We start from the raw sequence: 26,464 nt of genomic DNA on the forward strand, positions 1-26,464 counted from the left end.
AGTTGACTGACGCAGGATCTTTTGTCTCAGAATAGCTCATGTCATCATGACCTCAATTGGGCACAAGAAGAAAGATTCAATACCATCTCATCCCACTTTCCATGCAGAACTCATATGGTACCAAGTGATGGACAATAACACTTTCTAGATCTGGTTTCACTGATTCAAAGACATTCAGGGGAGAAAGGTGATTTATCAAGATGACAAACGTCAAGCAGAACTTCAGAAGGGACCATGGAAGGGAAAAGATTGCAACCTAGATTAGGGTCTTTGGAAATGATAATGAAATCAGAAATCAGAACAAATGTTTTCTTTGAGACAAAGAAAGTATTGGATTACATTAATTGTTCAAAGCTCAGTCAACTGCAAGACTCCCAGAATGCTTCGCCTTTGTTGGAAAGATTCAATCCTGGGATAATAACTTGTTCAGATTATTATTATTAATATTCATTTTAAAACCTGAACTTTTCTGCCCTCAGAAACTTAAATTGACTGATTAAATATTCAGCACGATGTATAAACTTTCTTTGGTGGAGAAATTTGCTGCTTACATCAGGTTTGTGTGTGGTCTGTTAGGGAATTCTCTATTGCCTCCTTGTCTATTTCTGTCCCCAATTTTGATTTCCCAAGCCCAAAGGAGACCCCAGTTGAAGAGAACCATTCATTTCTTCATCAGGATTGGCACGAATTCCTATGTGAGCGATTCTCAGAAACGTTACTTTATACACTGCAGTTCCCCATACTTTCCAACATTTCATGGATAGAACAAGGATACACAGGGCCAAGCAACAGCAGAATATGGTCAAGCTAAAAGTTAATGTGGAAGCAGTTTAGATTTTCCTGAGCTTACTGGGAAGGGATAGATTGCTAAATTAACTGATATGAACTACGTTTGTTCTTTGAGCTCAATTTTCAACTGGGATTAAAGGGGGAATATGGGAAGAAAAGAAAAAATTGAGACATTTTGAAAGATGAAAAAGTGGAATGGCAGAAGATGAATTGGGACTGTTGCTACCAAGTCAGGGCAGTTAGAGGGCATTTGTTTGAAGAATGTTTTGCTGGGAAGTGTGTTTCTGGAAGTTGTAGTATAAACAAGTATGTTTTTTTCCCCAGATTTGCTTCTGAAGCTTTCCTCATCCTGCACCCCACCAAATGATTCCCATTCCGCACTGGGTCCTGTTTTTTTCTGCCAGGGAGAATGGAGGGTGAGGTTAAAGAAGGCTGTGATAAACATTCAGATGCCCAATTTATTTCCATCACAGTATAAAACATAACGGAGCCCCCGGTGGAGCAGCAGGTTGAACTGGCTGAGCTGCTGAACTTGCTGACTGAAAGGTCGGTGGTTCAAATTCGGGGAGCAGGGGTGAGCTCCTGCTGTTAGACCCAACTTCTGCAAACCTAGCAGTTTGAAAACATGCAAATGTGAATAGATCAATAGGTACCGCTCTGGATGGAAGGTAACAGCGCTCCATGCAATCATGCTGACCACATGACCTTGGAGGTGCCTATGGACAATGCCGGCTCTTCGATTTAGAAATGGAGATGAGCACCGACCCCCAGAGTCGGACACGAGTTGACTTAATGTCAGGGGAAAACCTTTACCTTTGCCTTGTAAAACATAAATATTAAACACTATTGTTATTATTGTGTGCCTTCAAGTCATTTTTAATATGAGCTTCTCACTGGGTTTTCTTGGCAAGCTTTGTTTAGAGTGTGTGCGCCTTTGTCTTAGGTTGAGAGAGTGCGACTTCTTCCAGGTCACCCAGTGGGCTTTTATTGTCAAGCCGGATTTCAAAACATGGTCTCCAGAGTCTAACAACAGTATCACATTAGAGATGAAAGAGTAGGCAATGAGTATGCATCCCATCTGAAATCCTGTGGTTCCTCTTGCAGAATTCTGGGGTTTGCAGTGAGACCCAAAGCCGCTCTTTTTTGAGAATTTTAAAGGCCTCTCCCTAAACTACAAGCCCTAGAATTCTGCAGGAGGCTGCCACAGGATTTCAGATGGGATGCATACTATTTGCCTACTCTTTCAGCTTTAGTGTGATAAGGCTCACAGTTCAACATTTTTATCCACTAAAAGAGACTGTGCAAGATTTACCATATATTTAGACATTCCAAGAGAGATTTTGGCAGACATTGATCATAGAGTCATTTTGGAGCATCAGGTGATTTCTACAGAAGTATCCTTTCAGTTAAAAAAGTGAAGTGTTTTGTTTGCATTGTTTTCACTTTCACAGGGGATTTCAGCCCCTAACAGAAGAGAGCCTACTGTACTGTTCCAGAGGCACGCTGCAGTTGTCAAGGGGGTCAAAATTCAGGAGAGGTGAGTCTCAAGCAGCCCATCATGAAGAAAACTTGCCCATATTTTGGACTGTCACTCTATGAATGCTCCAGCCAATTTGACCAGTGGCCTTGCTGACTGAAACGTTCTGGGAGCTGAAGGACAAGACCAATTTTCCAGCCTCTTGTGACATATAGGTGGTCAATTACTAATGAAACAAATACAGAGGGAGATGCCTTCAGACTAGAGTTCTAGTTCTTTTTTGTGTTTAGAAGTCAAAATCAAAAGTAGACCCAGAAATTAATTGTTAAGCAGGGAAAATAGATGCTGTTATGTGAGCAGTGTGCTATATTAGGGTTTCAAACCATTTTCAAAGGCACTTCTAAATGTGTGACAGGTCAATTTTTCAAGATTCGATGTGGACGTGAACATAATTGTATTCCAGGGCAGATTCTGGTGAGTTTTGAACTGAAAACAGGCAGGGAGGCTTTAATACATTTAGCTTTGCTCTCCTTTGTTCATAATGAAACTGTTGTTCCAGATTCTTCATGATAGCCTTGATTTTAATCTTTCTCCTTTCATTCTTCTTCTGCTTAGGGGTGTGCTTGATGTGCTTGATCACAATTGCTGGTAAGATCTACTGCATCTCTTTGAAACAGCAGAATCCGATCTAGAAGCACAAAACAGATTCCTCATGGAAGAGACTATTCTGAAGCTTTCTTCTTGTGTTGCTCCATTGAGGTCAAGATGACACAGTGGAATTCAGAGACAGAAAAACAAAAACACCAAAATAGGCACCAATCAACTCCAAGCTCATCCCCCTCCATTCTTTGAACCTCCATAAATACCAGGACTCTGGGCCACACACTTCATTCAATCTGGTGAGTGACTACTTCTTTGTTGAATCCTCCAACCAGAGCTTCACCATGAGGGCCATTTTCCTAGGCTTTGCAGTACTACTGCTGTTCATCGTGGCTACAGAAGGTAATGGGGGAAAGGGGGATCCAACTGCTTTCCTTGAAAAAATGGTAACAGGATTGATAAGAGGTTTGCTGGCTTCTTTTATATCAAAGGTTGTGTAGTGGATTACTTCCTTGAAAGACAGGGCCATTTCTCCCTTAGAGGTTTCCTCAACAATATCTCAATGTCGGAATGGTAAATTTTGCATGTCAGCTCCTGGAATCTCAAACACCAAAATTACTAAAGTGAATTAGTATCCCAAAAGACCACCATAGGCATCTAGTTCAATCCCATTCTGCTCTGCAGGAATACACAGTTAAGATGTCCTGAAAGATGCCCATGTAACCTTCATTTAAAGACCTCCAGAGAAGAAGACTTTATCACTCCCCAAGACAGTCTATTCCATTGTCAAACTGTTTTTCTGTAATGTTCAGGTAGAATCATTTTCTTGGAACGAGAATCCATTGGGTTGTTGTATGTTTTCCGGGCTGTATGGCCATGTTCCAGAAGTATTCTCTCCTGACGTTTAGTCCACATCTATGGCAGGCATCCTCAGAGGTTGCGAGGTATGGAGAAAACTAAGCGAAGAGGTTAATATATATCTGTGGAAAGTCTAGGGTGAGAGAGGTCAGTGTGAATGTTGTAGTTGGCCTCTGGGGCATCCTTTGAATCAACTGCCCTTGGTTGATTCATGTCTGGAAATCAGACATGAATCAACCAAGAGTGTTGCCTTTTATTTACTGTTCTGATTTTTGAGTTTTTAATACTGGTAGCCAGATTTTGTTCATTTTCATGGTTTCCTCCTTTTTGTTGAAGTTGTCCACATGCTTGTGAATTTCAATGGCTTCTCTATGTAGTCTGACATGATAGTAATTGGAGTGGTCAAGCATTTCTGTCTTCTCAAATAATATACTGTGTCCAGGTTGGTTCATCAAGTGATGATGGTTCATCAAGCTATGACTGATTTCTCTGGTTGAGTTAGTCTTCAATGCCTTTCATGTCCTTTGACTCGTGTTTGGGCAATGCTGCGTTTGGTGGTCCCTCTGTATACTTGTCCACAGCTGCATGGTATCCGGTAGACTCCTGCAGAGGAGAGAGGATCTCTCTTGTCTTTTGCTGACCGTAGCATTTGTTGGATTTTCTTTGTGGGTCTGTAGATGGTTTGTAAGATGTGCTTTGTATCTATGCCCTAGAGCAACAGGAAAAAAAAGTCAGTTCCATCTTCTAAATGATATCCTTTCAGATATTTACAGATGGCTATCGTGTTACCTCTTCTTCATGCAATGAAGGAGTATGTTGTGTACTGGGAGAATGGAAATGATTCTTGGAATCCAGTCTATGGATACTAGCCAATAGGGTGCCATATCAGTGGAACAAGGACTGTGCGTCTCCATTAATTTGGCCCTAATTGTTTCCATACGATGAAAGATGTAAATGCAGCATTGGTATGGAGTTAGAGACTGTCATCACCTTTCCTTCAGACTATGGGCCTCATCACATGGAGGTCCAGAAGCCTGGGGATAGTGGGGGACAGTGTGGTAAACCCCCAGTCAGTACCCAGCTTCATGCTCTTACTGCGGTTGGTTGTGGGCTACCATCCCATGATGGTTCCCCACTGACCCCGACTTCATCAGACGAGACGAGTAGACAGTGAATCTGCTCTAGTTGCCACAACAGCAATTTGTTTGCAATTGCAAGGCTGCTATAATTAAACTCAACATGCTGGGCAGCTCCTGAAAGTCTGGAATGGCTCAACCTCTCAAACAATATGGGAGCCATCAGCTACTAGTATCTGTTGAGTCAGTCCTTGATTAATCAATGCTAACTCACACTTTCCCTTACAAACCTTGTCCTGGTCTCATCATTACCTAATTCTGAACTTTCCTTTTTGCAGCCTATCCAAGCAAAGGCAAATGCGGCACTCACTGTCATCATGCATATTGTCAGAAACATTGTGCCTATGGAGTAAATGCCGCTGCAAACTGCGCCTGTGCTGCTCAAGGATATGGATATCAGTGCTGCCTCCCACCACCGCCACCTCCTCCACCTCCTCCACCACCACCGCCACCACCTCCACCACCACCTCCTCCACCACCACCACCACCACCGCCTAAAAAACATCACTGGGCACCACCACCACAGCCTCACAAGAAAGGCTGAGCACCTGGAGAACCAAGGGAGTAGAATGGCATCAGACCTCTATTCAGCAGTAAAAAAGTAATGGTAAAAAAGTAAACAATAAAAGTTGTAAAATCTCAACATCTTTGTAATGTGTTGCATTTTGGTAAACTGAGTAGTACTTTTAAACATCACTGACAGAATTCAATTTTATATATAATTGATAATTATGATTCTGAAAAAGCTAACAAAACATCTACAAACAAATATAAAAAGGAAGAATGCAAGTCATAACACAAGATACCAAGACAGCAAAAGGAGAAATGCATTTTCCTAATATAAAAACCCACTAGTACAACAACCATTAGACTTTTCCTATGTACAGATCTAATGTATCTTATTTAAGGGTAGGCTTGTGCAATTCGGCTGGAGGGCGATCCGTTTTTGGTATCCAAATTTTGTTGGGTACTCAGACCCCTTTTTCGAGATCCTCCCAAAAATTGGTTAATGGGAAAATCTGTTTTTCGCTAGGCAGCCAAAAGATCCTGGAAGATCCGGCCCATTGGTGGGAATGGGAAACTTACAAGGCCCTGGGATCCTTTCCTTTCTTCCTTTCAAGGAGACCTGGGTTTGAGGAATGGGGTTAGGGAATCACCCTTTCTGGGATCCTTTAGTTTCTTCCTTTAAAGGGAGTCTGGGTTTGAGCAACGAGGTTAAGGAAGGGCCATTTCTGGGATCCTTTCCTATCTTCCTTTCAAGGGAGTCTGGGTTTGAAGAACGGGTTTAAGGAAGCACCCTTCCTTAGCTCCTTTTCTTTCTTTCTTTCAAGGGAGCCTGGGTTTGAGGGTTAAGGAAGCATCCACAGTGTGCTTCCGAAGAGAAGAAGCTGTGCCCAGCAGCCATGTGGGCTGTTTTGTGCGAAAAAACATGGCGGCTGAGCCCTTACCTTTACAGCCATCCAAAGAAGCAGTATTGGCCGAAGGGAAACTGGCCAAACCGAATCTGTGAACAAACCTATCTAAGAGCTTTAGGTTCTCTGCCTGGTGGTTTAATTTCTTCAATTTTCCATGTCCATTAAAAAAAGAAATACGGAAAAAGCATTTTGGCGACGATGTGCAGCTGCGGGAAGGGGTGACCAGCTAGTTGAGGACGCAAGCAGCAGAGTTTGGTGGGGAAGGAGTTGCCAAGCTCATTCATCACTATGATAAGTGCCTAGATCTGAATGGCGACTACATGAGATGTGGTATTTGGGTGTGGCTTTCAACTGCATATGGTAAATGTTTTCTCCTATACTTTGTTCATTTTTAATTCCAAAACGTAATCTACTTTCTGGATAACCCTCGTATCTGGGACACACAATAAAAATGGAAAAATGGGAGATGTGGAATTGCAAATTGAACTATACTTATTCTTATGATCTCAAAGAAAATTGGGAAAAAATGATGTACCAGTGGTACATGACCCCCCCCCCCCCCCCCCAAAGTTTGCTGTCTGCTTTGCTCTTGTCCATTATAAGGAACTTTGGGTTAGTTGATTTTGTGTAGCTTTTATTCCTGCTGGTAAGTTTGGCTTCATGGAGAAAGAACAAAGAGAGGGAGGCAGGCTGGAATTAATACAGTATGAAGAAAAGGATGCTTCTTCCTCTTCGATTTGTGCTTTGTGCTTCCTTGCCACAACTTTGTGCTTCTACCATTGTGCCACAAATTTGTACTTCCAAATTTTTAAAGTTGATCTTTCTCTTTTATTGTTCCATGGGAATGCGCAGGTTTTGCTTTGCTGTCATACTGGCTAACACACATTTTGTTGCCTAAAATGTGCTTCCTTGCCACAACTTTGTGCTTCTACTATTTTAAAGTTGATATTTCTTTTTTTATTGTTCCATGTGAATGTGCATTTATACATTATTTGTTATGTATGTTATCTAAATATTTTCTCATTTAAAAACCCTTAACCAAATAAATGGGGGGAAGGCGGGGGGAGAACTGATTAGCATTTCAATGGGAAAATTCACTTTGAGATAAAAGCATATTGAGTTAAGAACTCAGTCAAAGAAGGAATTGAACTCTTAACTCAAGATATCACTACAGTATGATCTACAGCCAAGAGCATTAAAAAATTGGCAGGAGTCATCATAGAACTACTGGGAATCATCTTCGAGATGCTCAGACTGTAAATCCATATTCTAGCATCTCCCTTCCTCTCCACTTTCCGATAAATATATAACACTGAGATGGACATTGAATTCAGGACTTTAAAGATGACAAAGAATTTGTACAACATGATAGATACAGCCTTGCCAAGATATTCTTTCAAAAACATTTATTGGATTATAATAATAATAATAATAATAACAATAATAATAATAATAATAATAATAATAATAATAATAATAATAATAATCCAGACTGACAAAGTTCTGGAACACAACACACCAGACATCACAGTTGTGGAAAAGAAAAAGGTTTGGATCATTGATGTTGCCATCCCAGGTGACAGTCGCATTGACGAAAAACAACAGGAAACCTCAGCCGCTATCAGGACCTCAAGATTGAACTTCAAAGACTCTGGCAGAAACCAGTGCAGGTGGTCCCGGTGGTGATCGGCACACTGGGTGCCATGCCAAAAGATCTCAGCCGGCATTTGGAAACAATAGACATTGACAAAATTACGATCTGCCAACTGCAAAAGGCCACCCTACTGGGATCTGTGCGCATTATCCGAAAATACATCACACAGTCCTAGACACTTGGGAAGTGTTTGTCTTGTGATTTTGTGATATGAAATTCAGCATATCTATCTTGTTTGCTGTGTCATAATAAAATAATAATAATTTTTTTTGTGTCAGGAGCAACCGGGATTGCTTCTGGAATGAGAGAATTGGCAGTCTGCAAGGACGTTGCCCAGGGGACGCCCGGATGTTTTGATGTTTTACCATCCTTGTGGGAGGCTTTTCTCATGTCCCCACATGGCGCTGAAGCTGATAAAGGGAGCTCATCCACACTCTCCCCGGGTGGGATTCGAACCTGGTAGCCTTCAGGTCAGCAACCCAACCTTCAAGTCACAAGACTTTTATTCCCTAGGCCACTGGAGGCTCCAATAATAATAATAATAATAATAATAATAATAATAATAATAATAATAATAATAATTTGTTTTATTTATTATCCACCTCTCCTGATGGCTCAAGTCAGGCACAACAAGATAAAAACATATGAACATAAAATATATACAATAAATTACATAGAAAAATATACAAAACTATAAAAACTTGCACCAAACACCGATACAAAATTGATATATAGCAGCAATAGAATGTAAATCAAAATTCATGATTGAAAGTTGACTGGGTAAGCCTGCCAGAAGAGATGTGTCTTCAACTGCATTTTAATTTCTGACACCTCCTTTAGCTGTCAAATCTCTTCTGCCAGGTCATTCCACAGTCTTCTTGGGACAGCTGATGAAAAGATATTCTGGGTGATGGTTTCCAGCTGGGTTCTGGCTGGTTGGAGAAAGCGTCCGTCAGAGGACCTCAGTGTCCTAAAGGGTGGATTGTGCAGGAGAAGGACATCTTGTAGGTAACCTGGATCCAAACCATGTAGGGCTTTAAAGGTCAAAACCAACACTTTGTACTTTGAAACACAGGTGCAAATAAACATAGCAAGAAAAAAGAGAAATGAAGTGTGGGAAAACACATAGGAAATACACATGGGCTAAGCAGGTAGTTAAAACTAAGTAGACACTAGGTTAGTCCCATTTGTTCCAGTATACCTTTAAATCATTTATATCCAATGGTGATTTGTTCAGAGAGCCTTTGCATTTTTCTAAGGCTGAAAGAGTTTGGTGTGCCCAAAAGTGTCCTGTGGGTTTCCATGTTGAGTGGAGATTCATCTCTTACACAGGAAATCACCAGATATCATGAAGACATCCAGGATTGACTTCTGGGCCACTTTAATTTTGTGGCCAGTGTAGACAAATTCTCTAAATACTGCTGTCATCAACCTCACTCTTCATCCCATCTCCTGAGCAACTTCTCCTTCAATGCATTATCAAACCAGACGTTCACCATGAGGGCCAGTTTCCTTGCTTTTGTAGTACTCCTATTGACCATTTTGGCTACAGATGGAAATTGTATGTGTGTGGTATTCATTAATGTGTTTTGAGGGGTAGCAGGTTTCAACTAGATGTATCCTGGGATTTCACTGAATCAAAAGTATGCATAGAAAATTGCATCTTATGCGTCAGGGATGGTCTGAAATGGTCTGAAATGACACTCCTTGCATGACTTCAGGAGTGTTGCTAAAGAGTTGTTTCTGCACTCCAGCTCAGTGTGGGAAAGAAAGCAAATCACAAATAAAAGCCAGTTTGGGGACATAAAACTGCTTCTAGGTATAAGGGGTCAAGGATTATCCACATGAGCAAATATTTGTGGCTCATGTGGGCACACCTATACTGACCACTTAGGTCATTTTCAAACTGGTATAGAAGAAGGCAGTTTCAATGTACAAATCCTGGAATCAGTTTGAGACCAGGTGGTGATTACATGCAATGTAGAAGCTAGCCTAAAACCACTTCTAGAATCTGCAGTATCGATAGCTTGAGACCTATGAAGAATGTATTTTTAAAAACCTCCCTCCTCTGGAAAGTGAATGTGCATGCTTTAGGTATCCACACAGTGATTTATATTCTGTGGAGCCGAGCTTGCCATGTGATGTAGTTTGCAGTAAAGGACACTGATGCTCATTAAGGGCTCAATCTTGGGCTATTCCACAGTTTTGCTTATCTTGGATTATAGGTTTAAGGTGTCTTACAGCATGCTTTTGTGATACACATTGTCTAGCTGGTGATAGAGTTTATTAGTTTTAGTTGGTAAGGTAAAGGTAAAGGTTTTCCCCTGACATTGAATCTAGTTGTGTATGACTTTGGATGTTGGTGCTCATGTCCATTTCTGAGCTGAAGAACCAGTGTTGTCCATCGCTGTCTCCAAGGTCATGTGGCTGGCATGACTAAATAGAGCACCATTACCTTCCTGCCAGAGCGGTACCTGTTACATTTTCAAACTGCTAGGTTGGCAGAAGCTGGAGCTAATAGCGGAAGCTTACCCCGCTCTCTAAATTCGAACCACCAACCTTTCAATCAGCAGGTTCAGCAGCTCAGCGGTTTAACCCACTGTGCTACGGGGGCTCCCTTTAGTTAGTAGGGGCAGGGAAAAATATGGGGAGATAATACATGGGGTCTATTTTTGTATTTGCTTTTTAGATTTTCTTTTCTTGGTTAATGTCTGTGTTTTTAATGTTTTTATTTTCAATTTGCTGGATCTAAATTACATTTTTGAAAACCCTCAGTTCTCAGCTATGTATATGTCTTCATCAGCCCCCTTGGAGACCATGTTCAGATACTGCCAGGCCAGGACAGCTAAAACCATCACACAGGACATGTAGATGGCGTAGTAATGGGTTTGTGGGACGATTGTCCTCCTGGGTGAACACAAGGAGCAGACAGAAGTGACAATTTGTTGGGTTCTGCTGGAGGAAGGATCAGTGCTGGGGATCTTCCGATAAATCTACCAAGAGAAGAGAAAAGATCCAGTAAGAGTCTGTCTCTCCAGAAAAGGCTAACATTGAGCAATTATTGCAGTGGTTCTCGACCTGTGTGTTCCCAGATATTTTGGCCTTCAACTCACAGAAATCCTAACAGCTGGTAAACTGGCTGGGATTTCTGGGAGTTGTAGGTCACAACATCTGGGGACCCACAGGTTGAGAACCACTCACTTATTGGTTCTAAAGAAATATTCAAGAAATAGAAAGTCCCTATTTGAGCAATTCAACATCCTGATTATGACTCATAATGGAAGAAAAAATATATACAGGCAATTGCATTATAACCTTTTGCAATGTGACATCATATGTTTACTGGGTTTTTAAGTAGGATCTATCTATCTATCTATCTATCTATCTATCTATCTATCTATCTATCCATCCCCTGAAGAAAGCCTTCGGAGTATAACCATGCTGAAGTGCACCCAGCTTTTTCACAAATAATACAACCATTTCTTGAGCATGTTCATCTTCAGTTTCTTTTGGGTATGGTCTATCATCCCTATATAGCTATAGTCATGTGCTGTCTTTTCATATACAGGTCTGTCTGAGCATAAGAATTTCAGAGGAGACCCTTCTATTGGTGCCATCATCCTCATGGGTACATCTGGCAGGAAAATCAGTGGAAACCTCTTTGGCGTCTCCTCCTAGACCAGTGGTTCTCAACCTGTGGGTCCCCAGATGTTTGGCCTAGAACTCCCAGAAATCCCAGCCAGTTTACCAGGATTTCTGGGAGTTGAAGGTCAAAAACATCTGGGGACCCTCGGTTGAGAACCACTCTCCTAGACTTTATTGAAACAAACTTTCGAGAAGTTCTACCACCTACTTCACTTTAATGTGCAGATGACTTTCGATTCTTATCCCAGCAAAGAACAACCTTTGACAGGTTTAACCAATCAGATACAGCTTCAACAATATTTGCAACATGCAGGGCATTTGGTGTCAACTTTCAGGAGTGAACCAACAGATACACAGATTTTGGGAAAATTATTCTACAATCCCCCAGTCAACATGGGAGTTTTAGTCCTCCTTCCCCCATTTTCTGCTAGGCTGCAAGGTATTTTCATGTTATAAAATTAAGACAAGTTCCCTGGAACCCACATTTAAAAAGTTATGTTCCAGTGGCACTGCTGCCATTTTCTTTGTATGATACGGAACCAAAGAAGTATAAGCAATTTAACACTCTGTTAATGGGGTTGAATGGGGTGAAATAATTCTTAATTGCTGCCAAACTGATTTCAACTGAAGCTGATCCTATGTCTGAGAAACCACCAAGAATCCTGGTCATCAACTGCTCTGTTCAGGTCTAGCAAATTCAGACTTCCTTGATTAAGATTATCCACCATCAATGAAATATTTTTCTTTTCTTACCTTTCACCTTATTAAACATTATTGTCATTGTTAATGAGTCTTCTCATGGTATGGCCTACAGATACCATGGACTGTGATATGTCCATGATATATAAAAAAAGGCAAAGGTTTCCCCTGACGTTAAGTCCAGTCATGTCTAACACTGGCGGTTGGTGCTCATCTCCATTTCTAAGCCAAAGAGCCGGCGTTGTCCATAGACACCTCCAAGGTCATGTGGCCACTGGCATGACTGCATGGAGCGGCGTTACCTTCCCGCCGGAGTGGTACCTATTGCTTTACTCACATTGGCATGTTTTCGAACTGCTAGGTTGGCAGAAGCTGGAGCTAACAGTAGGCACTCACTCCGCTCCCGGGATTTGAACCTGGGACCTTTCAGTCCGCAAGTTCAACAGCTCCGTGCTTTAACACACTTCGCCACTGGGGCTCCTCCATGATATATATATAGATATCAAAATGTTTATGATATGTTCAACAAATACCATGGATTGCCAGAAAGAGAAATTGATGGGTAGATATCAAGCCTGAAATCTCTGAATAAGCCAAAATGACCACGTTCTGCCCCCACGGTATTTAACTGCTTGGAAGGTGAACTGGTTGTACAGTGAACAGATGGAGGATGCTTAGACAAACAGCCAACAAGGACTTAATAACTGATACCTCTTTCATCAACCCCTTTCTCCTCCCTGGCACAGTACTCTGAAGAAAGATAAAGTTCTCGAGAGAGAGTCTCTAAATTACTTAACTTCTCTGATGTTCTTTTTTCTTTTTGGTGTCTATCTGGCTCTGGAGTGATTTCTATATTTGAATTGACTTTGTAATAACTCTGACTTGACTCCAATGTGACTCTGTCTGTGAAATGCTATTTTGTGGATCTTCCTAGCCTTCCATTTGTAAAATGGCTGATTTTCCAAGGAACAAGAAGGGTTTTGCCTGAGGTTCCACCCTTGAGAGGATACTTAAAGGAGAAAGGAGGGGGTGGTTTAAAGAGAAAGGGGCTATCGAAACTGACCCCCCAAAACTACACAAAATGCTAATTCCTTCTTACTAAAGAGGTTGAAATAGGGGAAACAATGAGGGTTCTCGCGGTGGCATGACAAACTATATTATTGTTTTTTGTGTATTTCAAGAGAAGACATGGCTAATTAGAAAAGGCAAGGGTGCTTACAAAGATAGAAGGAAGTAACAAAAGAAGAAGACCAAATTACAAATACAGTAGATATAGGATACATTAATTCCAGGAAGCCTAGCCATGAATTTGCAAGATACTGTATATACTCGAGTATAAGCCTAGTTTTTCAGCCCTTTTTTAAAGACTGAAAAAGCCCCCCTCGGCTTATACTCAGGTGAGGGTCCTGGTTGGCTTATATTTGGGTCAGCTTATACTCAAGAATATATGGTACATTTATTATTTTTCTCTTACTATTGGTATTATTACATTTATTATTTTTCTCTATTATTGTTGCTACTATTACATTTATTTTACTCTGTTTTTATTATTATTAATACATGTATTATTCCACTCTGATTGTATTATTATTATTACATTTATTATTTTACTCTATTTATTACTAAATGTATTATTTTCCATTATTATTATTATTATTATTATTATTATTATTATTATTATTATTATTATTATTATCGCATGTATTATTTTACTCTATTATTATTAAAAGGATATATAAGCACATTGTTATGATTGAGCCTCATGGCTCTGTTACTGACAGACATGGGCGTAAGACTCCTCGAGAGTCAGATACTCTCGAGGAGCGAGAAAGAAAAAGACTGCGAGACATTTTTGCAGCACCATCTGACGAAGAGTCTTTTGAGGGGTTTACGGAGAGAATGGAAGAGGGGCTGGTTACCTCGGAGGAGGATGAGATGGATTGGACTCGGGTAAGGGAGGACTTGGGTGCCACTGGCCATGATGGGATAGAAGATGAATGGGGACCTTCAGGATTAGACCCATGGCTCAGCTGGAGGGATGGGACGGGATCCACAGCTGGAGATGCTGTGGGGCGTAGTCAGAGGTGTTCCAGCTCTGATGAGGAAAGTGATGAGGAAACGCCCGGGTTAAGGAGGACAGCTGACAGTGATGAGGATTTGTAACTGGCATAAAATGGGGCTTGGGAGCAATTGCAAATTGCGTTGGGCAAGGTAATCGGGACAAACGCTTGGGATCTGTGTGGGACGCTTTCCTGAAGACTGGTGTGTTTTCCTGTGCTGAGACGTAAGTTGTTTTGGAATTCAGGGTCAGACGGCGGGAGGAATTGTGTGGGCATTTGTTTGTGCAAACCTGTGCTTACTCTTATTAGCTTGACCTTCCGTCGTCTTCTTGACGGACGCCATCTCCTGCTTTGAAAACTCGGACTGAACTGACCACGGCTTGTCTTCCCCCTTCTTGGACTTGGAAACTACAAACGTCTGCTTCTGGCTTTGATCTACGGAAAGGAACTGGGTCTACTCTTCTGCTACAATCCTTGGCTGATCTGTTCGTGTTGGAAATCCTGTCTGCTGTGTGTGTGGGAGCGACGCAAGTTACTCTAAGCACAGTGTTGGCAGCAGAGAGGAATCTGCTGCCAATTAGTTGCATTCTTTTGTATCTTTTGTTCCTCGGCTTTTGTTTTGTTTATCCCCAGGCTGAAGCAAGCAGTTTGTTTTTACCCGGATTAAACTCCGGTTTAATCCGGTTTATCTTTTGAACGTTTTTCCTTGTCCCTTTTTGCTCCTAAAGGCCAAAATTGCCTGGCCCTTGTATTTTACGGGCATTTTTGAGTTCTGTAATCCAATAAACTCTGTTATCTTGAACCTTGTGGCGTTCTGTCCTTGACAGATTGCCCAACGCCATAAAAAGTTTATTGCAGCAATAAACCCGTCAGGAAGACGATGGAGGAGTTAAGGGCCAAATTTGACCAATTACAAACGGCTTTTACCGTCAGCCAAGCTGCTCATGCTGTGAAAGGACATGTTTTGACTCCTGAACGCTTTGACGGGACCAGGTGCAAGTTGCTAAACTTTTTGGCACAAGTGGAGCTTTATTTTTCCCAGCTCAGTGCTCATGCTTTTCCTACAGACACTAGCAAGGTGGCATTTATTTTGAGTTTGTTGACCGGTCCCGCAGGACAATGGGCCACTAATTTAATTTTGGGAAATGACCCAGTCAAAGACAATTTGGATAATTTCAAAAAGTTATTAATTGACACTTTTGGGGATCCTCTCCGCACGGAGAATGCTGGGTGGGCCCTGTATCGGTTGAAACAGGGAAAGGGGACTGTTTTGGATTACTTAAATAAGTTTAACTTGTATCGCCACCAGCTGGATTGGGGGGAAAATGCATTCATGCTTTTATTTACTGCCGGGTTAAGTGATATGCTCCAGGATGAATTAGCACGCTTGGAGCCGGCTGAAAATTGGGATGCCTTAGTAGCTAAGGTGCTGCGTTTAGACGCAAGGTTCGAGGCTCGTAAACACTCGAAAGCAATGTGTGCGCCACCCATGCATATTACCAGGGCACCTGTGGTGATGGGGGAAGAGCCTATGGAGCTTGGGGTCTTTAAAAAGCTGTCTACAGAGGAAAAGAGCCGTAGGAGGCAGCTGGGTTTGTGTTTGTACTGTGGGAATGCGGGGCATTTTGCCAAAAACTGTAATGTGAAACCTTCCCAGCTTTCGGGAAAAAGGCCAGCCCTAGTGCGACGTGAGTCCAACGCATTAGGGCTCCTCAAGCAGTCAACTGAGGGGAGGAAGCATGTTTTCATACCCATTACATTATCTGTTGGGGGAAGGGAACTTGTTTCTACTTTGGCACTGCTGGACTCAGGGGCTACGGTCTCTTATGTAGATATTGAGTTTGCTAAGAAGCATGGCATTCCTAGAGTGCGCAAGGCATGCGACGTGTGGGTGGAAGGAGCAGATGGGAGACTGCTGGAGACGGGGGTGGTTAACCATGAAACCTCAGCAGTAATGTGGGAGGTGCAGGGAGTAACGGGAACGTTTGTGTGGGATATTACGAGCTTGCCTAGATATGATGTGATCCTGGGGATGGATTGGCTAGCTGTAGTAAACCCACAAGTAGATTGGGCGACACGTAAAGTAACCTTAAAGAGGCAGGACTGTTGCATTCTGAATGTTACTCAATCTGATATGGAGGGAGTGCCTGCTGAGTATGGGGAGTTCTCTGATGTATTTTGTAAAAGAGAAGCGGACAAATTACCACCGCACAGGCCATATGATTGCGCCATCAAGTTAGCAGAAGGTGCGAAATTGCCAGCAGGAAGGCTGTATGCCTTGACTGTACCGGAAAGGCAAGCTTTGCGGGAGTTTCTAGATGAAAATTTAGCCAAGGGGTTTATTCGCCCATCTAGTTCACCAACTGCGGCACCAGTATTCTTTGTAGCCAAAAAGACTGGGGAACTTAGGCTGGTCTGCGACTATCGGATCCTAAACAAATACACCATTCGGGATAGGTACCCGCTACCTTTAATCTCGGAACTGTTATCAAGGGTGCAAGGGGCTAAGGTCTTTACCAAGCTTGACCTGCGGGGGGCATATAACTTAATCCGTATACGGGAAGGGGATGAATGGAAGACGGCATTTAACACGTGTTTCGGATGCCACGAGTTCCGAGTCATGCCTTTCGGACTTTGCAATGCTCCTGCGGTCTTCCAGAGGTTCATGAACGATGTGTTCAGGGACCTAATTGACCAATTTTTAGTGATTTATTTGGATGATATCTTGATTTTTTCTAAGGACGAGAAAGAACATCGTCAACATGTCAAGCAGGTTCTGCACCGTCTGCGGGCTAATGGGCTTTTCGCCAAGGCTTCCAAGTGCGTCTTTCATGTGCCTGAAGTGGAGTTCCTAGGTCATGTAGTGTCAGGTAGGGAACTTAAAATGGACCCACATAAGGTTGACGCCGTCAACTCATGGCAGGAGCTTAAGACTAAGAAGGATGTACAAAGGTTCTTAGGTTTCGCTAACTACTACCGGGAGTTTATTCCGAATTTTGCAAAGCTCACGGTACCTTTGACGCAGCTCCTGCGTAAGAAACAGCCATTTGTGTGGGGGCGGGAAGCTCACGATGCGTTTCTACAACTTAAGTCTAGTTTTCAATCGGATAACATACTAACACATCCTGATGTTGACAAACCGTTCGTGGTAGAAGCGGACGCTTCTAGCTACGCGTTGGGGGCTGTATTGTCTCAGAAGGATTCCTCAGGGACCTTGCGTCCCTGTGGATTTTACTCGCGGCAACTAACACCCTTCGAGCAGAACTATACCATATGGGAGAAGGAGTTGTTGGCGATTAAGGTGGCGTTTGAGGTGTGGCGGCACTGGCTTGAAGGGGCACGGCACCAGATCGTGGTCAGATCGGATCACAAGAACTTAGAGCACTTGCAAACAGCAAAGAAGTTAAACCAGCGTCAAATCCGATGGGCTTTGTTTTTCTCCAGGTTTAACTTCAAGGTGCAGTTCGTGGAGGGGAAGGCAAACTTGCGGGCCGATGCTTTATCCCGCAAGCCGGAGTTTAAGACCAATGAGCAGGTAGTATGTCAGACCATCTTGCCTACTGCCTCTCTATGTGTTGTAGATAATGAGCTCGGGTTACATGACCAGATCCTTGAGGCTCAGAGGGATGATGTGTGGACTCAGGAACAACTGATGTTGCTATCAGCAGGTAACTGTACAATACTGCCGCATCTACAAGATCAAGACGGAGTATTGGTACGCAGGGGGCAGGTCTACGTACCAGTGGGGGCCCTCAGGTTGGAGGTGATTAGAGCCCACCATGACGAACCCATGGCTGGGCACTTTGGCAGGTTCAAGACCATACAGCTTATCACCAGGAGCTACTGGTGGCCAAAGATGCGGCAAGACATTCTGCGCTTTTGTGACAGCTGCGCTGTTTGCCAGCAGAGTAAGACGCCTGTTGGGCGCCCTAGAGGGTTGTTGTCGTCTCTACCTGTTCCTGAGAGGCCATGGCAAATCATTTCCATGGATTTTATTTCGGATTTGCCTAAGTCTGGGGGTTATACTTGTATTTGGGTGGTGGTGGATTTATTTAGCAAACTGGCTCATTTTATTCCTTGTTCAACCATTCCGGCGGCCCCTACGTTGGCCTTACTATTTACTAAGCACATCTATCGTTTGCACGGAGCACCCGAGGTGATTATTTCAGATAGGGCTCCGCAATTTGTGTCACGCTTTTGGAAACACTTCCATGAGTGCTTAGGGACTAAGTTAAACGTTTCTTCAGCCTTTCATCCGCAAACGGATGGACAGTCGGAACGGGTTAATGGGCTCTTAGAGCAGTATTTGCGTTGTTTTTGCTTGGATCAACCCACGGCTTGGGTGAAGTGGTTACCGGTGGCGGAGTTCGCTTACAACAATGCGGTGCACGCGTCTAGTCAGCATACGCCATTTGAGCTAACTTATGGTTTTCACCCACGGGGAGGTGTGGCGCCGTCGACCAATGTGGTCTCTTCGGACCCTGTGTACCGCTCTTCGGAAATGGCTGCATTGCATGATGTTGCCCGTCGCTTACTGTTGGAAGCTAAGGCAACGCAAAAGACTCAGGCTGACCGCCACAGGCAGGCAGGGGAGGAGTTGGAAGAAGGGGATTTGGTGTGGTTATCTTCCAAACATATTAAACAGGCTGGGGGAAAGTTTGCGCCTCGGTATTTGGGTCCCTTTCCTATCGTTAAAAAGATTTCTTCCGTTGCGTTTCGTTTGCGTTTACCGTCTAGTTTAAAGGTCCATCCAGTCTTCCATCGTTCGCTGTGGAAACTAGATACCTCTAGTCGTCGTGGTGCTATAGCGGAGGGTATCACTGCCACTTCTCCGCCATCGGGGGAGGAGGCCTTTGTGAGAGGGGATAGTGTTATGATTGAGCCTCATGGCTCTGTTACTGACAGACGTGGGCGTAAGACTCCTCGAGAGTCAGATACTCTCGAGGAGCGAGAAAGAAAAAGACTGCGAGACATTTTTGCAGCACCATCTGACGAAGAGTCTTTTGAGGGGTTTACGGAGAGAATGGAAGAGGGGCTGGTTACCTCGGAGGAGGATGAGATGGATTGGACTCGGGTAAGGGAGGACTTGGGTGCCACTGGCCATGATGGGATAGAAGATGAATGGGGACCTTCAGGATTAGACCCATGGCTCAGCTGGAGGGATGGGACGGGATCCACAGCTGGAGATGCTGTGGGGCGTAGTCAGAGGTGTTCCAGCTCTGATGAGGAAAGTGATGAGGAAACGCCCGGGTTAAGGAGGACAGCTGACAGTGATGAGGATTTGTAACTGGCATAAAATGGGGCTTGGGAGCAATTGCAAATTGCGTTGGGCAAGGTAATCGGGACAAACGCTTGGGATCTGTGTGGGACGCTTTCCTGAAGACTGGTGTGTTTTCCTGTGCTGAGACGTAAGTTGTTTTGGAATTCAGGGTCAGACGGCGGGAGGAATTGTGTGGGCATTTGTTTGTGCAAACCTGTGCTTACTCTTATTAGCTTGACCTTCCGTCGTCTTCTTGACGGACGCCATCTCCTGCTTTGAAAACTCGGACTGAACTGACCACGGCTTGTCTTCCCCCTTCTTGGACTTGGAAACTACAAACGTCTGCTTCTGGCTTTGATCTACGGAAAGGAACTGGGTCTACTCTTCTGCTACAATCCTTGGCTGATCTGTTCGTGTTGGAAATCCTGTCTGCTGTGTGTGTGGGAGCGACGCAAGTTACTCTAAGCACAGTGTTGGCAGCAGAGAGGAATCTGCTGCCAATTAGTTGCATTCTTTTGTATCTTTTGTTCCTCGGCTTTTGTTTTGTTTATCCCCAGGCTGAAGCAAGCAGTTTGTTTTTACCCGGATTAAACTCCGGTTTAATCCGGTTTATCTTTTGAACGTTTTTCCTTGTCCCTTTTTGCTCCTAAAGGCCAAAATTGCCTGGCCCTTGTATTTTACGGGCATTTTTGAGTTCTGTAATCCAATAAACTCTGTTATCTTGAACCTTGTGGCGTTCTGTCCTTGACACACATTTACATTGAAGATGATGAGAATAATGATTTAATCAGAGTTGGACTATCTTATCTTAAATTTGAGCTTTATGTAAATATTCAAAAACATTTAACCTACTGATGCCTCAATTAATATAATTGTATTGGTATCTGTTTTTATTTCTGAAATTTACCACCCTCAGCTTGCACTGGAGTCAATGTTTTCCCAGTTTTTTTGTGGTAAAATTAGGTGCCTCGGCTTATATTCAGGTCAAGCCGAGGTCCCCAAAAGTTTGGGGACCCCTGCTGTATATACTCGAGTATAAGCCATACTCGAGTATATACAGCAGGGGTCCCCAAACTTTTTAACCAGGGGGCCAGTTCACGATCCTTTGGACCATTGGAGGGCCGGACTATAGTTGGCCACTGAGCAATAATAATAATTAATAATAATAATAACAACAACAACAATTAAAAAAGAGGGTTGGGAGAGACCCTTTGGGCCATTGAGTCCAATCCCCTTTCTGCCTCTGTGCACCAAAAGCACAAGCAAAGCATCCCTGACAGATGGCCAACCTGCCTCAATGTTAATAATAATAATAATAATAATAATAATAATAATAATAATAATAATAATAATGGGTTTTGGAACACAATACTCCTGACCTCACAATCGTGTTAAAAAACAAAGTATGGATTGTCGATGTTGCAATCCTAGGTGACAGCAGGATTGAGGAAAAACAACTGGAAAAGCTGACACGATATGAGGATTCAAAGATCGAATTACAAAGACTCTGGCACAAGCCAGTCAAGGTGGTCCCAGTGGTAATCGGCACACTGGGTGCAGTGCCTAAAGACCTTGGCCTCCACTTAATACAATCGGCGCTAACAAAATTACCATCTTCCAGCTGCAGAAGGCACACATTATTCGCCGATACATCACACAGTCTTAGACACTTGGGAAGTGTCCGACATATGATCCAATACAACAGCCAGCAGAGTGTCTGCTGTGGACTCATCTTGTTGTGTTTCAAATAATAATAATAATAACAACAACAATAAAAATAATAATCCAGCATCTATCTTGTTTGCTATGTCATAATAAAATAATAATAATAATAATAATAATAATAATAATAATAATAATAATAATAATAATAATAATAATGGTTTTAAGAGAGGAAGAGACCCCTTGGGTCATTTAGCCCAACCCCCTTCTGTCCTTGTGCCGTGGGGGCCGGATAAATGGCTTCGATGGGCCACATCTGGCCCCCGGGCCTTAGTTTGGGGACCCCTGATATACAGTATAAGCAAGGCTGTTAATAACAGGGTTACTTGGAGCTCACTCTTTCATGGATTCAATAAACATTGACACCACGTTGATGGCAATGAATGACAACCATAAAACCTATTTGGAGTCTACAGAAGCAGTTAAAAGGGAGGTAATAAGCTAATGCAGCTACAGAATCCAGTGGAATGCTACTTTCTTTTCAGATGTGAAATGTGAACCAGATATATTCCCCTCAATAATAATTTAGTCTAAGAGAATCAGTGTGGCATAGTGGTTTGTGTTCTCAATTATGATTCAGCAGAACAGGATCAGAATCCTTGGCCAGCTATGGAAAAACACTGGTTGACAATGGGAAAGTGCTATACTTTTAGTTTTAGAAAACTCTGTAGGAGGATCATCTTCGGGTAAGTTGAAAATGACCTGAAGGCACAAAAAAAAGAACCATTCAACTTAAGGGGGATCAACAACAAAAGATGTGAACAGGTAGGCCTGGATTCTCTTGGGAAACCCACTAGAGGAAACAAAGTAGATGGATTAAAATGAATTGATGTAAATGTTGACTCTCCATTCCACACATGATTTAGTGGATATACTCTGTTGCTACTAGCAATAGGATTCCAGCTCGAATATTTACTAGAGTATTTTTTAAATCCCATCACACTACCATTGATGCCAATTCACCTCTTCCATATACTGGTACACGATGGCTTTGACAGCTTGGAGGTTGGTGGCATCCATCATCAATGAAACATCTTGCCCTTTCCGGATCTTCACCGGCCCCTGGAAGACCTGTGGATTGTTATAGCAGGCTGCCAAGATGACAATGGCTCTTACCTGGAAGGAAGGAAGGTGTAAAAATTAGGGAAAAAGAGACTTGCTTAAATTTGGCAAAAAGATTTTATCAGTGTTATGTGTGTGCACATGTATGAGTGCTTACATATGGGCTTTCCCTTTACCTGTCAAGTTATGGTGACCCTATGAATTTTGCAGGGTTTTCTTAGGCAAGAAATACTCAGAAGTGATTTTTCTAGTTCTTTCAATTCTTCAATTCTTGAAATTTTATCTTTTATTTATCACATCAATATTCTCCTCAAATTTCCTTTTTTATTTAGATTGATTTTATTTTGTATAATGTCTTATTATATTTCCATATTTATACTCAATATTTTTATTTAATCAATCCACCCCCACTATATAAAAAGTCTTGATTTTTTTTATTCTGCCAGAATTCTCTGTTCATTTATCCCAGTCCATTCTCAAGATTCTTTTACACTAGGCCATTACTTCAGAGAAAAATGTCTATTTTAGTTTAAAGTGTTTCTCTGTCACGACCCAGGCTGCAGAGCACCAATAACCATACACAGAGACCAGAATCTATCTAATATCTTTATTGAAGGAATATATAAAGTTAATAAAAGCAAGTATAAGAAATAGTCCAGAAGTAGACCTTTCAGGAAAGGTCTAAATTAGTCCAAAAAAGCAATGTCCAATATGGAATATTAAGGTCCAAAGTTGTAATCCAATAACCGAAACACTCACTTTGCCAAGCAAAGTGAGGGGAGATGACAAGGTCCTTTAGTCCATGAAACTAGAGCGAGGCTAGGAAGCAACTTGGTTCTTGGAAATAACAAGGCTTGATTCAAGGCAACAAGGAACGAGGAGCAAGAACAAGATCCGAGGCATTTACTTGGTAAAATCCGGGAAACAAGGCAAGGCTGGGTCTTGGAAAGCAAGGCAAAATCCGTGGAAGAACAAGGCTGGGAAACGAAGGCTTGAATCAGGAACAAAGGCTTGGAAGCGGAGTAGCTGTCCACACACACTACTCCAGTTGCTGACGAATTGACTCCGCAAGATTCCTCCGGGAGCAAGGAACCTAAATAGCCTTGTTTTCCCCACCAGAGAACACTTCTCTGGGGAACCAGAAACGAAAGTCAATCTCTGTGTCCAGATGTATGACTCCCTAGAATTTCTCATGGGAACAGGCTTTAATCATCTGAATGCTTTGCTGCTATTCTCAAACTCCTGCGATTAGCCTGTTGCACTCCTTTCTGCTGGAGAATGTAATTACGGCGCGAAAAAGGGGGGGAACTTGACTCCGGGCTTGTTTGGGAGATTTCTGGAAGACAAGCCTCCTGCAGGTGCAAAGGCTCAATTTCTGGCTGAAATGGTTCCCTTTCTGGCTGAAATGGAGGAAAACCCAAGTTCTCCTCTTCGTCAGTCACAACAGCGCTAGGAATGGGACTACATGACCCATGAGTCATCACATTCTCCCATTTAAATGAACTCTCACACATACGAGTATTATATATGATTTATCTATCTGTTTGAACATCTTTTTTCTTTTGTTTCCTTTTTGCAATTTTTGTTATTCCTCAGCTTGAAGATAAGTTTGTATCCACTCTTCCTGGTTCAGTCACATCTCCATACACAGTTTGTAAACTGTTTGTTTCAAAGTGTTTGTGGGGATCCACTTTATTATTTTTCTCATTCTGTTTCTGTTTCTTTTCTTGTTGATGTTGTTATTGTTATTGCCATTTCTTCTCTTCTCTTGCTAATGATTGCTTTCCATGGTCAATCTGATGTACTAAGACTCCTTTTCTTCGTTGGATCTGTACAGCCTAAATTTTGATTGGATTATTAATTACTATTATTATTACCTTAAAGTTCTATTCAATTCTGTTTGCAGTTTGAGTCACCCCTTCCTTAAATTGCAATAACAATGATAATATCTACAGTTGTGACAACTTTTTTATAAAAAACAAATTAAAAGCAAAATATTGAGAGAGGATAATAGAACTTTCTAACAGCAACGTAACTGGCTTATTGCTTATCTCCACTTGGAATATGGACTGTTTTCTTCCCTTTGCTCTCTCATTTCAATAATTTTGATTTACAGTCATTATAATTCTGAGCATTTCATCTTGTCTTATCTTTGGGGTTGTCAAAAACTGACACGCAATTACAGTAGAGTCTCACTTATCCAACACTCGCTTATCCAACGTTCTGGATTATCCAACGCATTTTTGTAGTCAATGTTTTCAATATATTGTGATATTTTGGTGCTAAATTCATAAATACAGTAATTACTACATAGCATTACTGCTTATTGAACTACTTTTTCTGCCAAATTTGTTGTCTAACATGATGTTTTGGTGCTTAACTTGTAAAATCATAACCTAATTTGATGTTTAATAGGCTTTTCCTTAATGCCTCCTTATTATCCAACATATTTGCTTATCCAACATTCTGCCAGCCCGTTTATGTTGGATAAGTGAGACTCTACTGTATTAATAATGTAATTTTAAGCTTGCAGTTCAGTCTTCCTCTCTTCTATATCCTCCTCCCTCAAAATAATAATCTCATTCAAAATCCATAAAAGGTTTGTTATTAGCTAAACAAAATTGCTCAATTTTCCTCCCAATTTTGGAAAGTGTTCCCAAGACTGTTGGGGATCCAATAAGCCCAATAACCACAAATTGATGGTCAAACAGAAGGAGTAAATCAGGTTCTTGAACAATTCTTATGGTGCTATATAATCTGCTATATAATCTTTCAATAAGACATTTGGTTGTGATTGCTTCCTTTTGCTTAGATGGCTTACCATAATTCTGTGCAAATCTACCTTGCACTGAGGCATTCACCGTGTGAAATTGTATATGGCCAAAATCTTCAGGCATTGTTAACCCTTGAGATCATCCAGTTTGACTCATGATTTTGTCAGAATAGGCACGTAAGAAATTAAGAATTACATGGTCTGGTTTCACAGAAAAGTTTTAGAACATGCCAAAAAGACATAAAAAAGTTATGTGGATAAGTAATGGGAAGGTAATGTGGACCCCCCTCCCTATTGCTACAAATGATGGACAACAACACTTGGAATTTTCTGACATACTAGATTTGTGGACTCATAAAGGAAAATTGCAATATTTTGTCAAATGGAAACATTTATCATCCAAAAAATTATTGAGCCCTCTCACATGACAAAATTATAGCATAATTCTTCACTGCGATGATCACAGAGTTTCTGGGATTTTGAATTTTTGGGTTTTCAATCAGAGAAATTACAGATCTAAGATCCTATAAGAGGTACCCAAGGGACAAATTCTGTCAGTGACAGTAGAACCTACCTGTGGGATAGCACAGAAGTTGAACACACTCTGGTTCTTCAGTCGGGACAGGTATGTCAAGACATCAGGGATGTGATGCAGGGCATTGGTGATGAGCTCATTCAGACATTGGATAGCTTTGTTGACATTCTCTGGCCTGGCCAGATCTGACATCGTATTTGCATACTTGCTCCACACCTGAGAACACCAAAGAGTTATAAATGCTGGGCGAACACCAAAGAGTTATAAATGCAGTTGCTTTCTGGGATGTTGGAATGGCACATCTAGAAGTCTGCCACTTCACCCTTTCACCAAAAAGACAATGATACTGAAGAAATCGGCCATTTTGGTTTGCACACATTATTGCTGAATTTGTTCATGTGTTAGTTTTATGTACCTTCAAGTGAACTCAGACTTATGGTCACTCTTTTGTGGGGTTTGCTTGCCAAGATTTTTTCAGGGGTTTGCCATTGTCTACTACGTACACAAGAAAGATGGTGACTTGCCCAAGGTCACCCAATGGATTTCCAGGGCAGAGTGGGAATTTGAACCCTGGTATCCCAGAATCCTCATCCAACACTGAAATGACCAGACCAGGCTGGACAAATTAGAATAATAGAATCATAGAATAGTAGAGTTGGAAGAGACCTCATGGGCCATCCAGTCCAACCCCCTGCCAAGAAGCAGGAAATTGCATTTAAAGTGATTTTAATGAGGGTTTCAGGCAATATAGTTGCTGTAGGGACTGAATGCAAAATAAC

At 42.0% G+C, this 26,464-nt stretch overlaps 2 protein-coding genes across 3 annotated transcripts in view; one reads left to right on the forward strand and one right to left on the reverse strand.

The window, feature by feature from the left end:
* Positions 1-2,882: 2,882 nt before the first annotated feature.
* Positions 2,883-5,503, forward strand: LOC134295963 (uncharacterized). Its single transcript, XM_062969584.1, has 2 exons — positions 2,883-3,268; positions 5,139-5,503. Exons 1-2 carry the CDS (start codon positions 3,211-3,213, stop codon positions 5,402-5,404), a joined length of 324 nt encoding a protein of 107 aa, XP_062825654.1. The 5' UTR covers positions 2,883-3,210; the 3' UTR covers positions 5,405-5,503.
* Positions 5,504-8,495: 2,992 nt separating this feature from the next.
* Positions 8,496-26,464, reverse strand: part of LOC100553538 (squalene synthase) — a 45,398-nt gene continuing 27,429 nt past the window's right edge. For both annotated transcript variants that reach the window (XM_062969594.1, XM_062969598.1), the window contains exons 7-9: positions 25,725-25,901; positions 22,279-22,431; positions 8,496-10,922 (exon numbers count right to left, since the gene is read on the reverse strand). In XM_062969594.1, coding sequence (XP_062825664.1) covers positions 10,701-10,922; positions 22,279-22,431; positions 25,725-25,901 — 552 coding nt within the window. In that variant the 3' untranslated portion in view covers positions 8,496-10,700. The remainder of the gene's footprint in view (positions 10,923-22,278; positions 22,432-25,724; positions 25,902-26,464) is intronic.

This window comes from Anolis carolinensis, chromosome 1, assembly GCF_035594765.1.
Source record: "Anolis carolinensis isolate JA03-04 chromosome 1, rAnoCar3.1.pri, whole genome shotgun sequence".
NCBI lineage: Eukaryota > Metazoa > Chordata > Lepidosauria > Squamata > Dactyloidae > Anolis > Anolis carolinensis.

Coding starts and splice junctions, on each gene's coding strand:
- LOC134295963 (XM_062969584.1), top strand. CDS start 3,211: ATGAGGGCCATTTTCCTAGGCTTTGCAGTACTACTGCTGTTCATCGTG. Junction 3,269..5,138: donor GTTCATCGTGGCTACAGAAG/GTAATGGGGGAA, acceptor TCCTTTTTGCAG/CCTATCCAAGCAAAGGCAAA.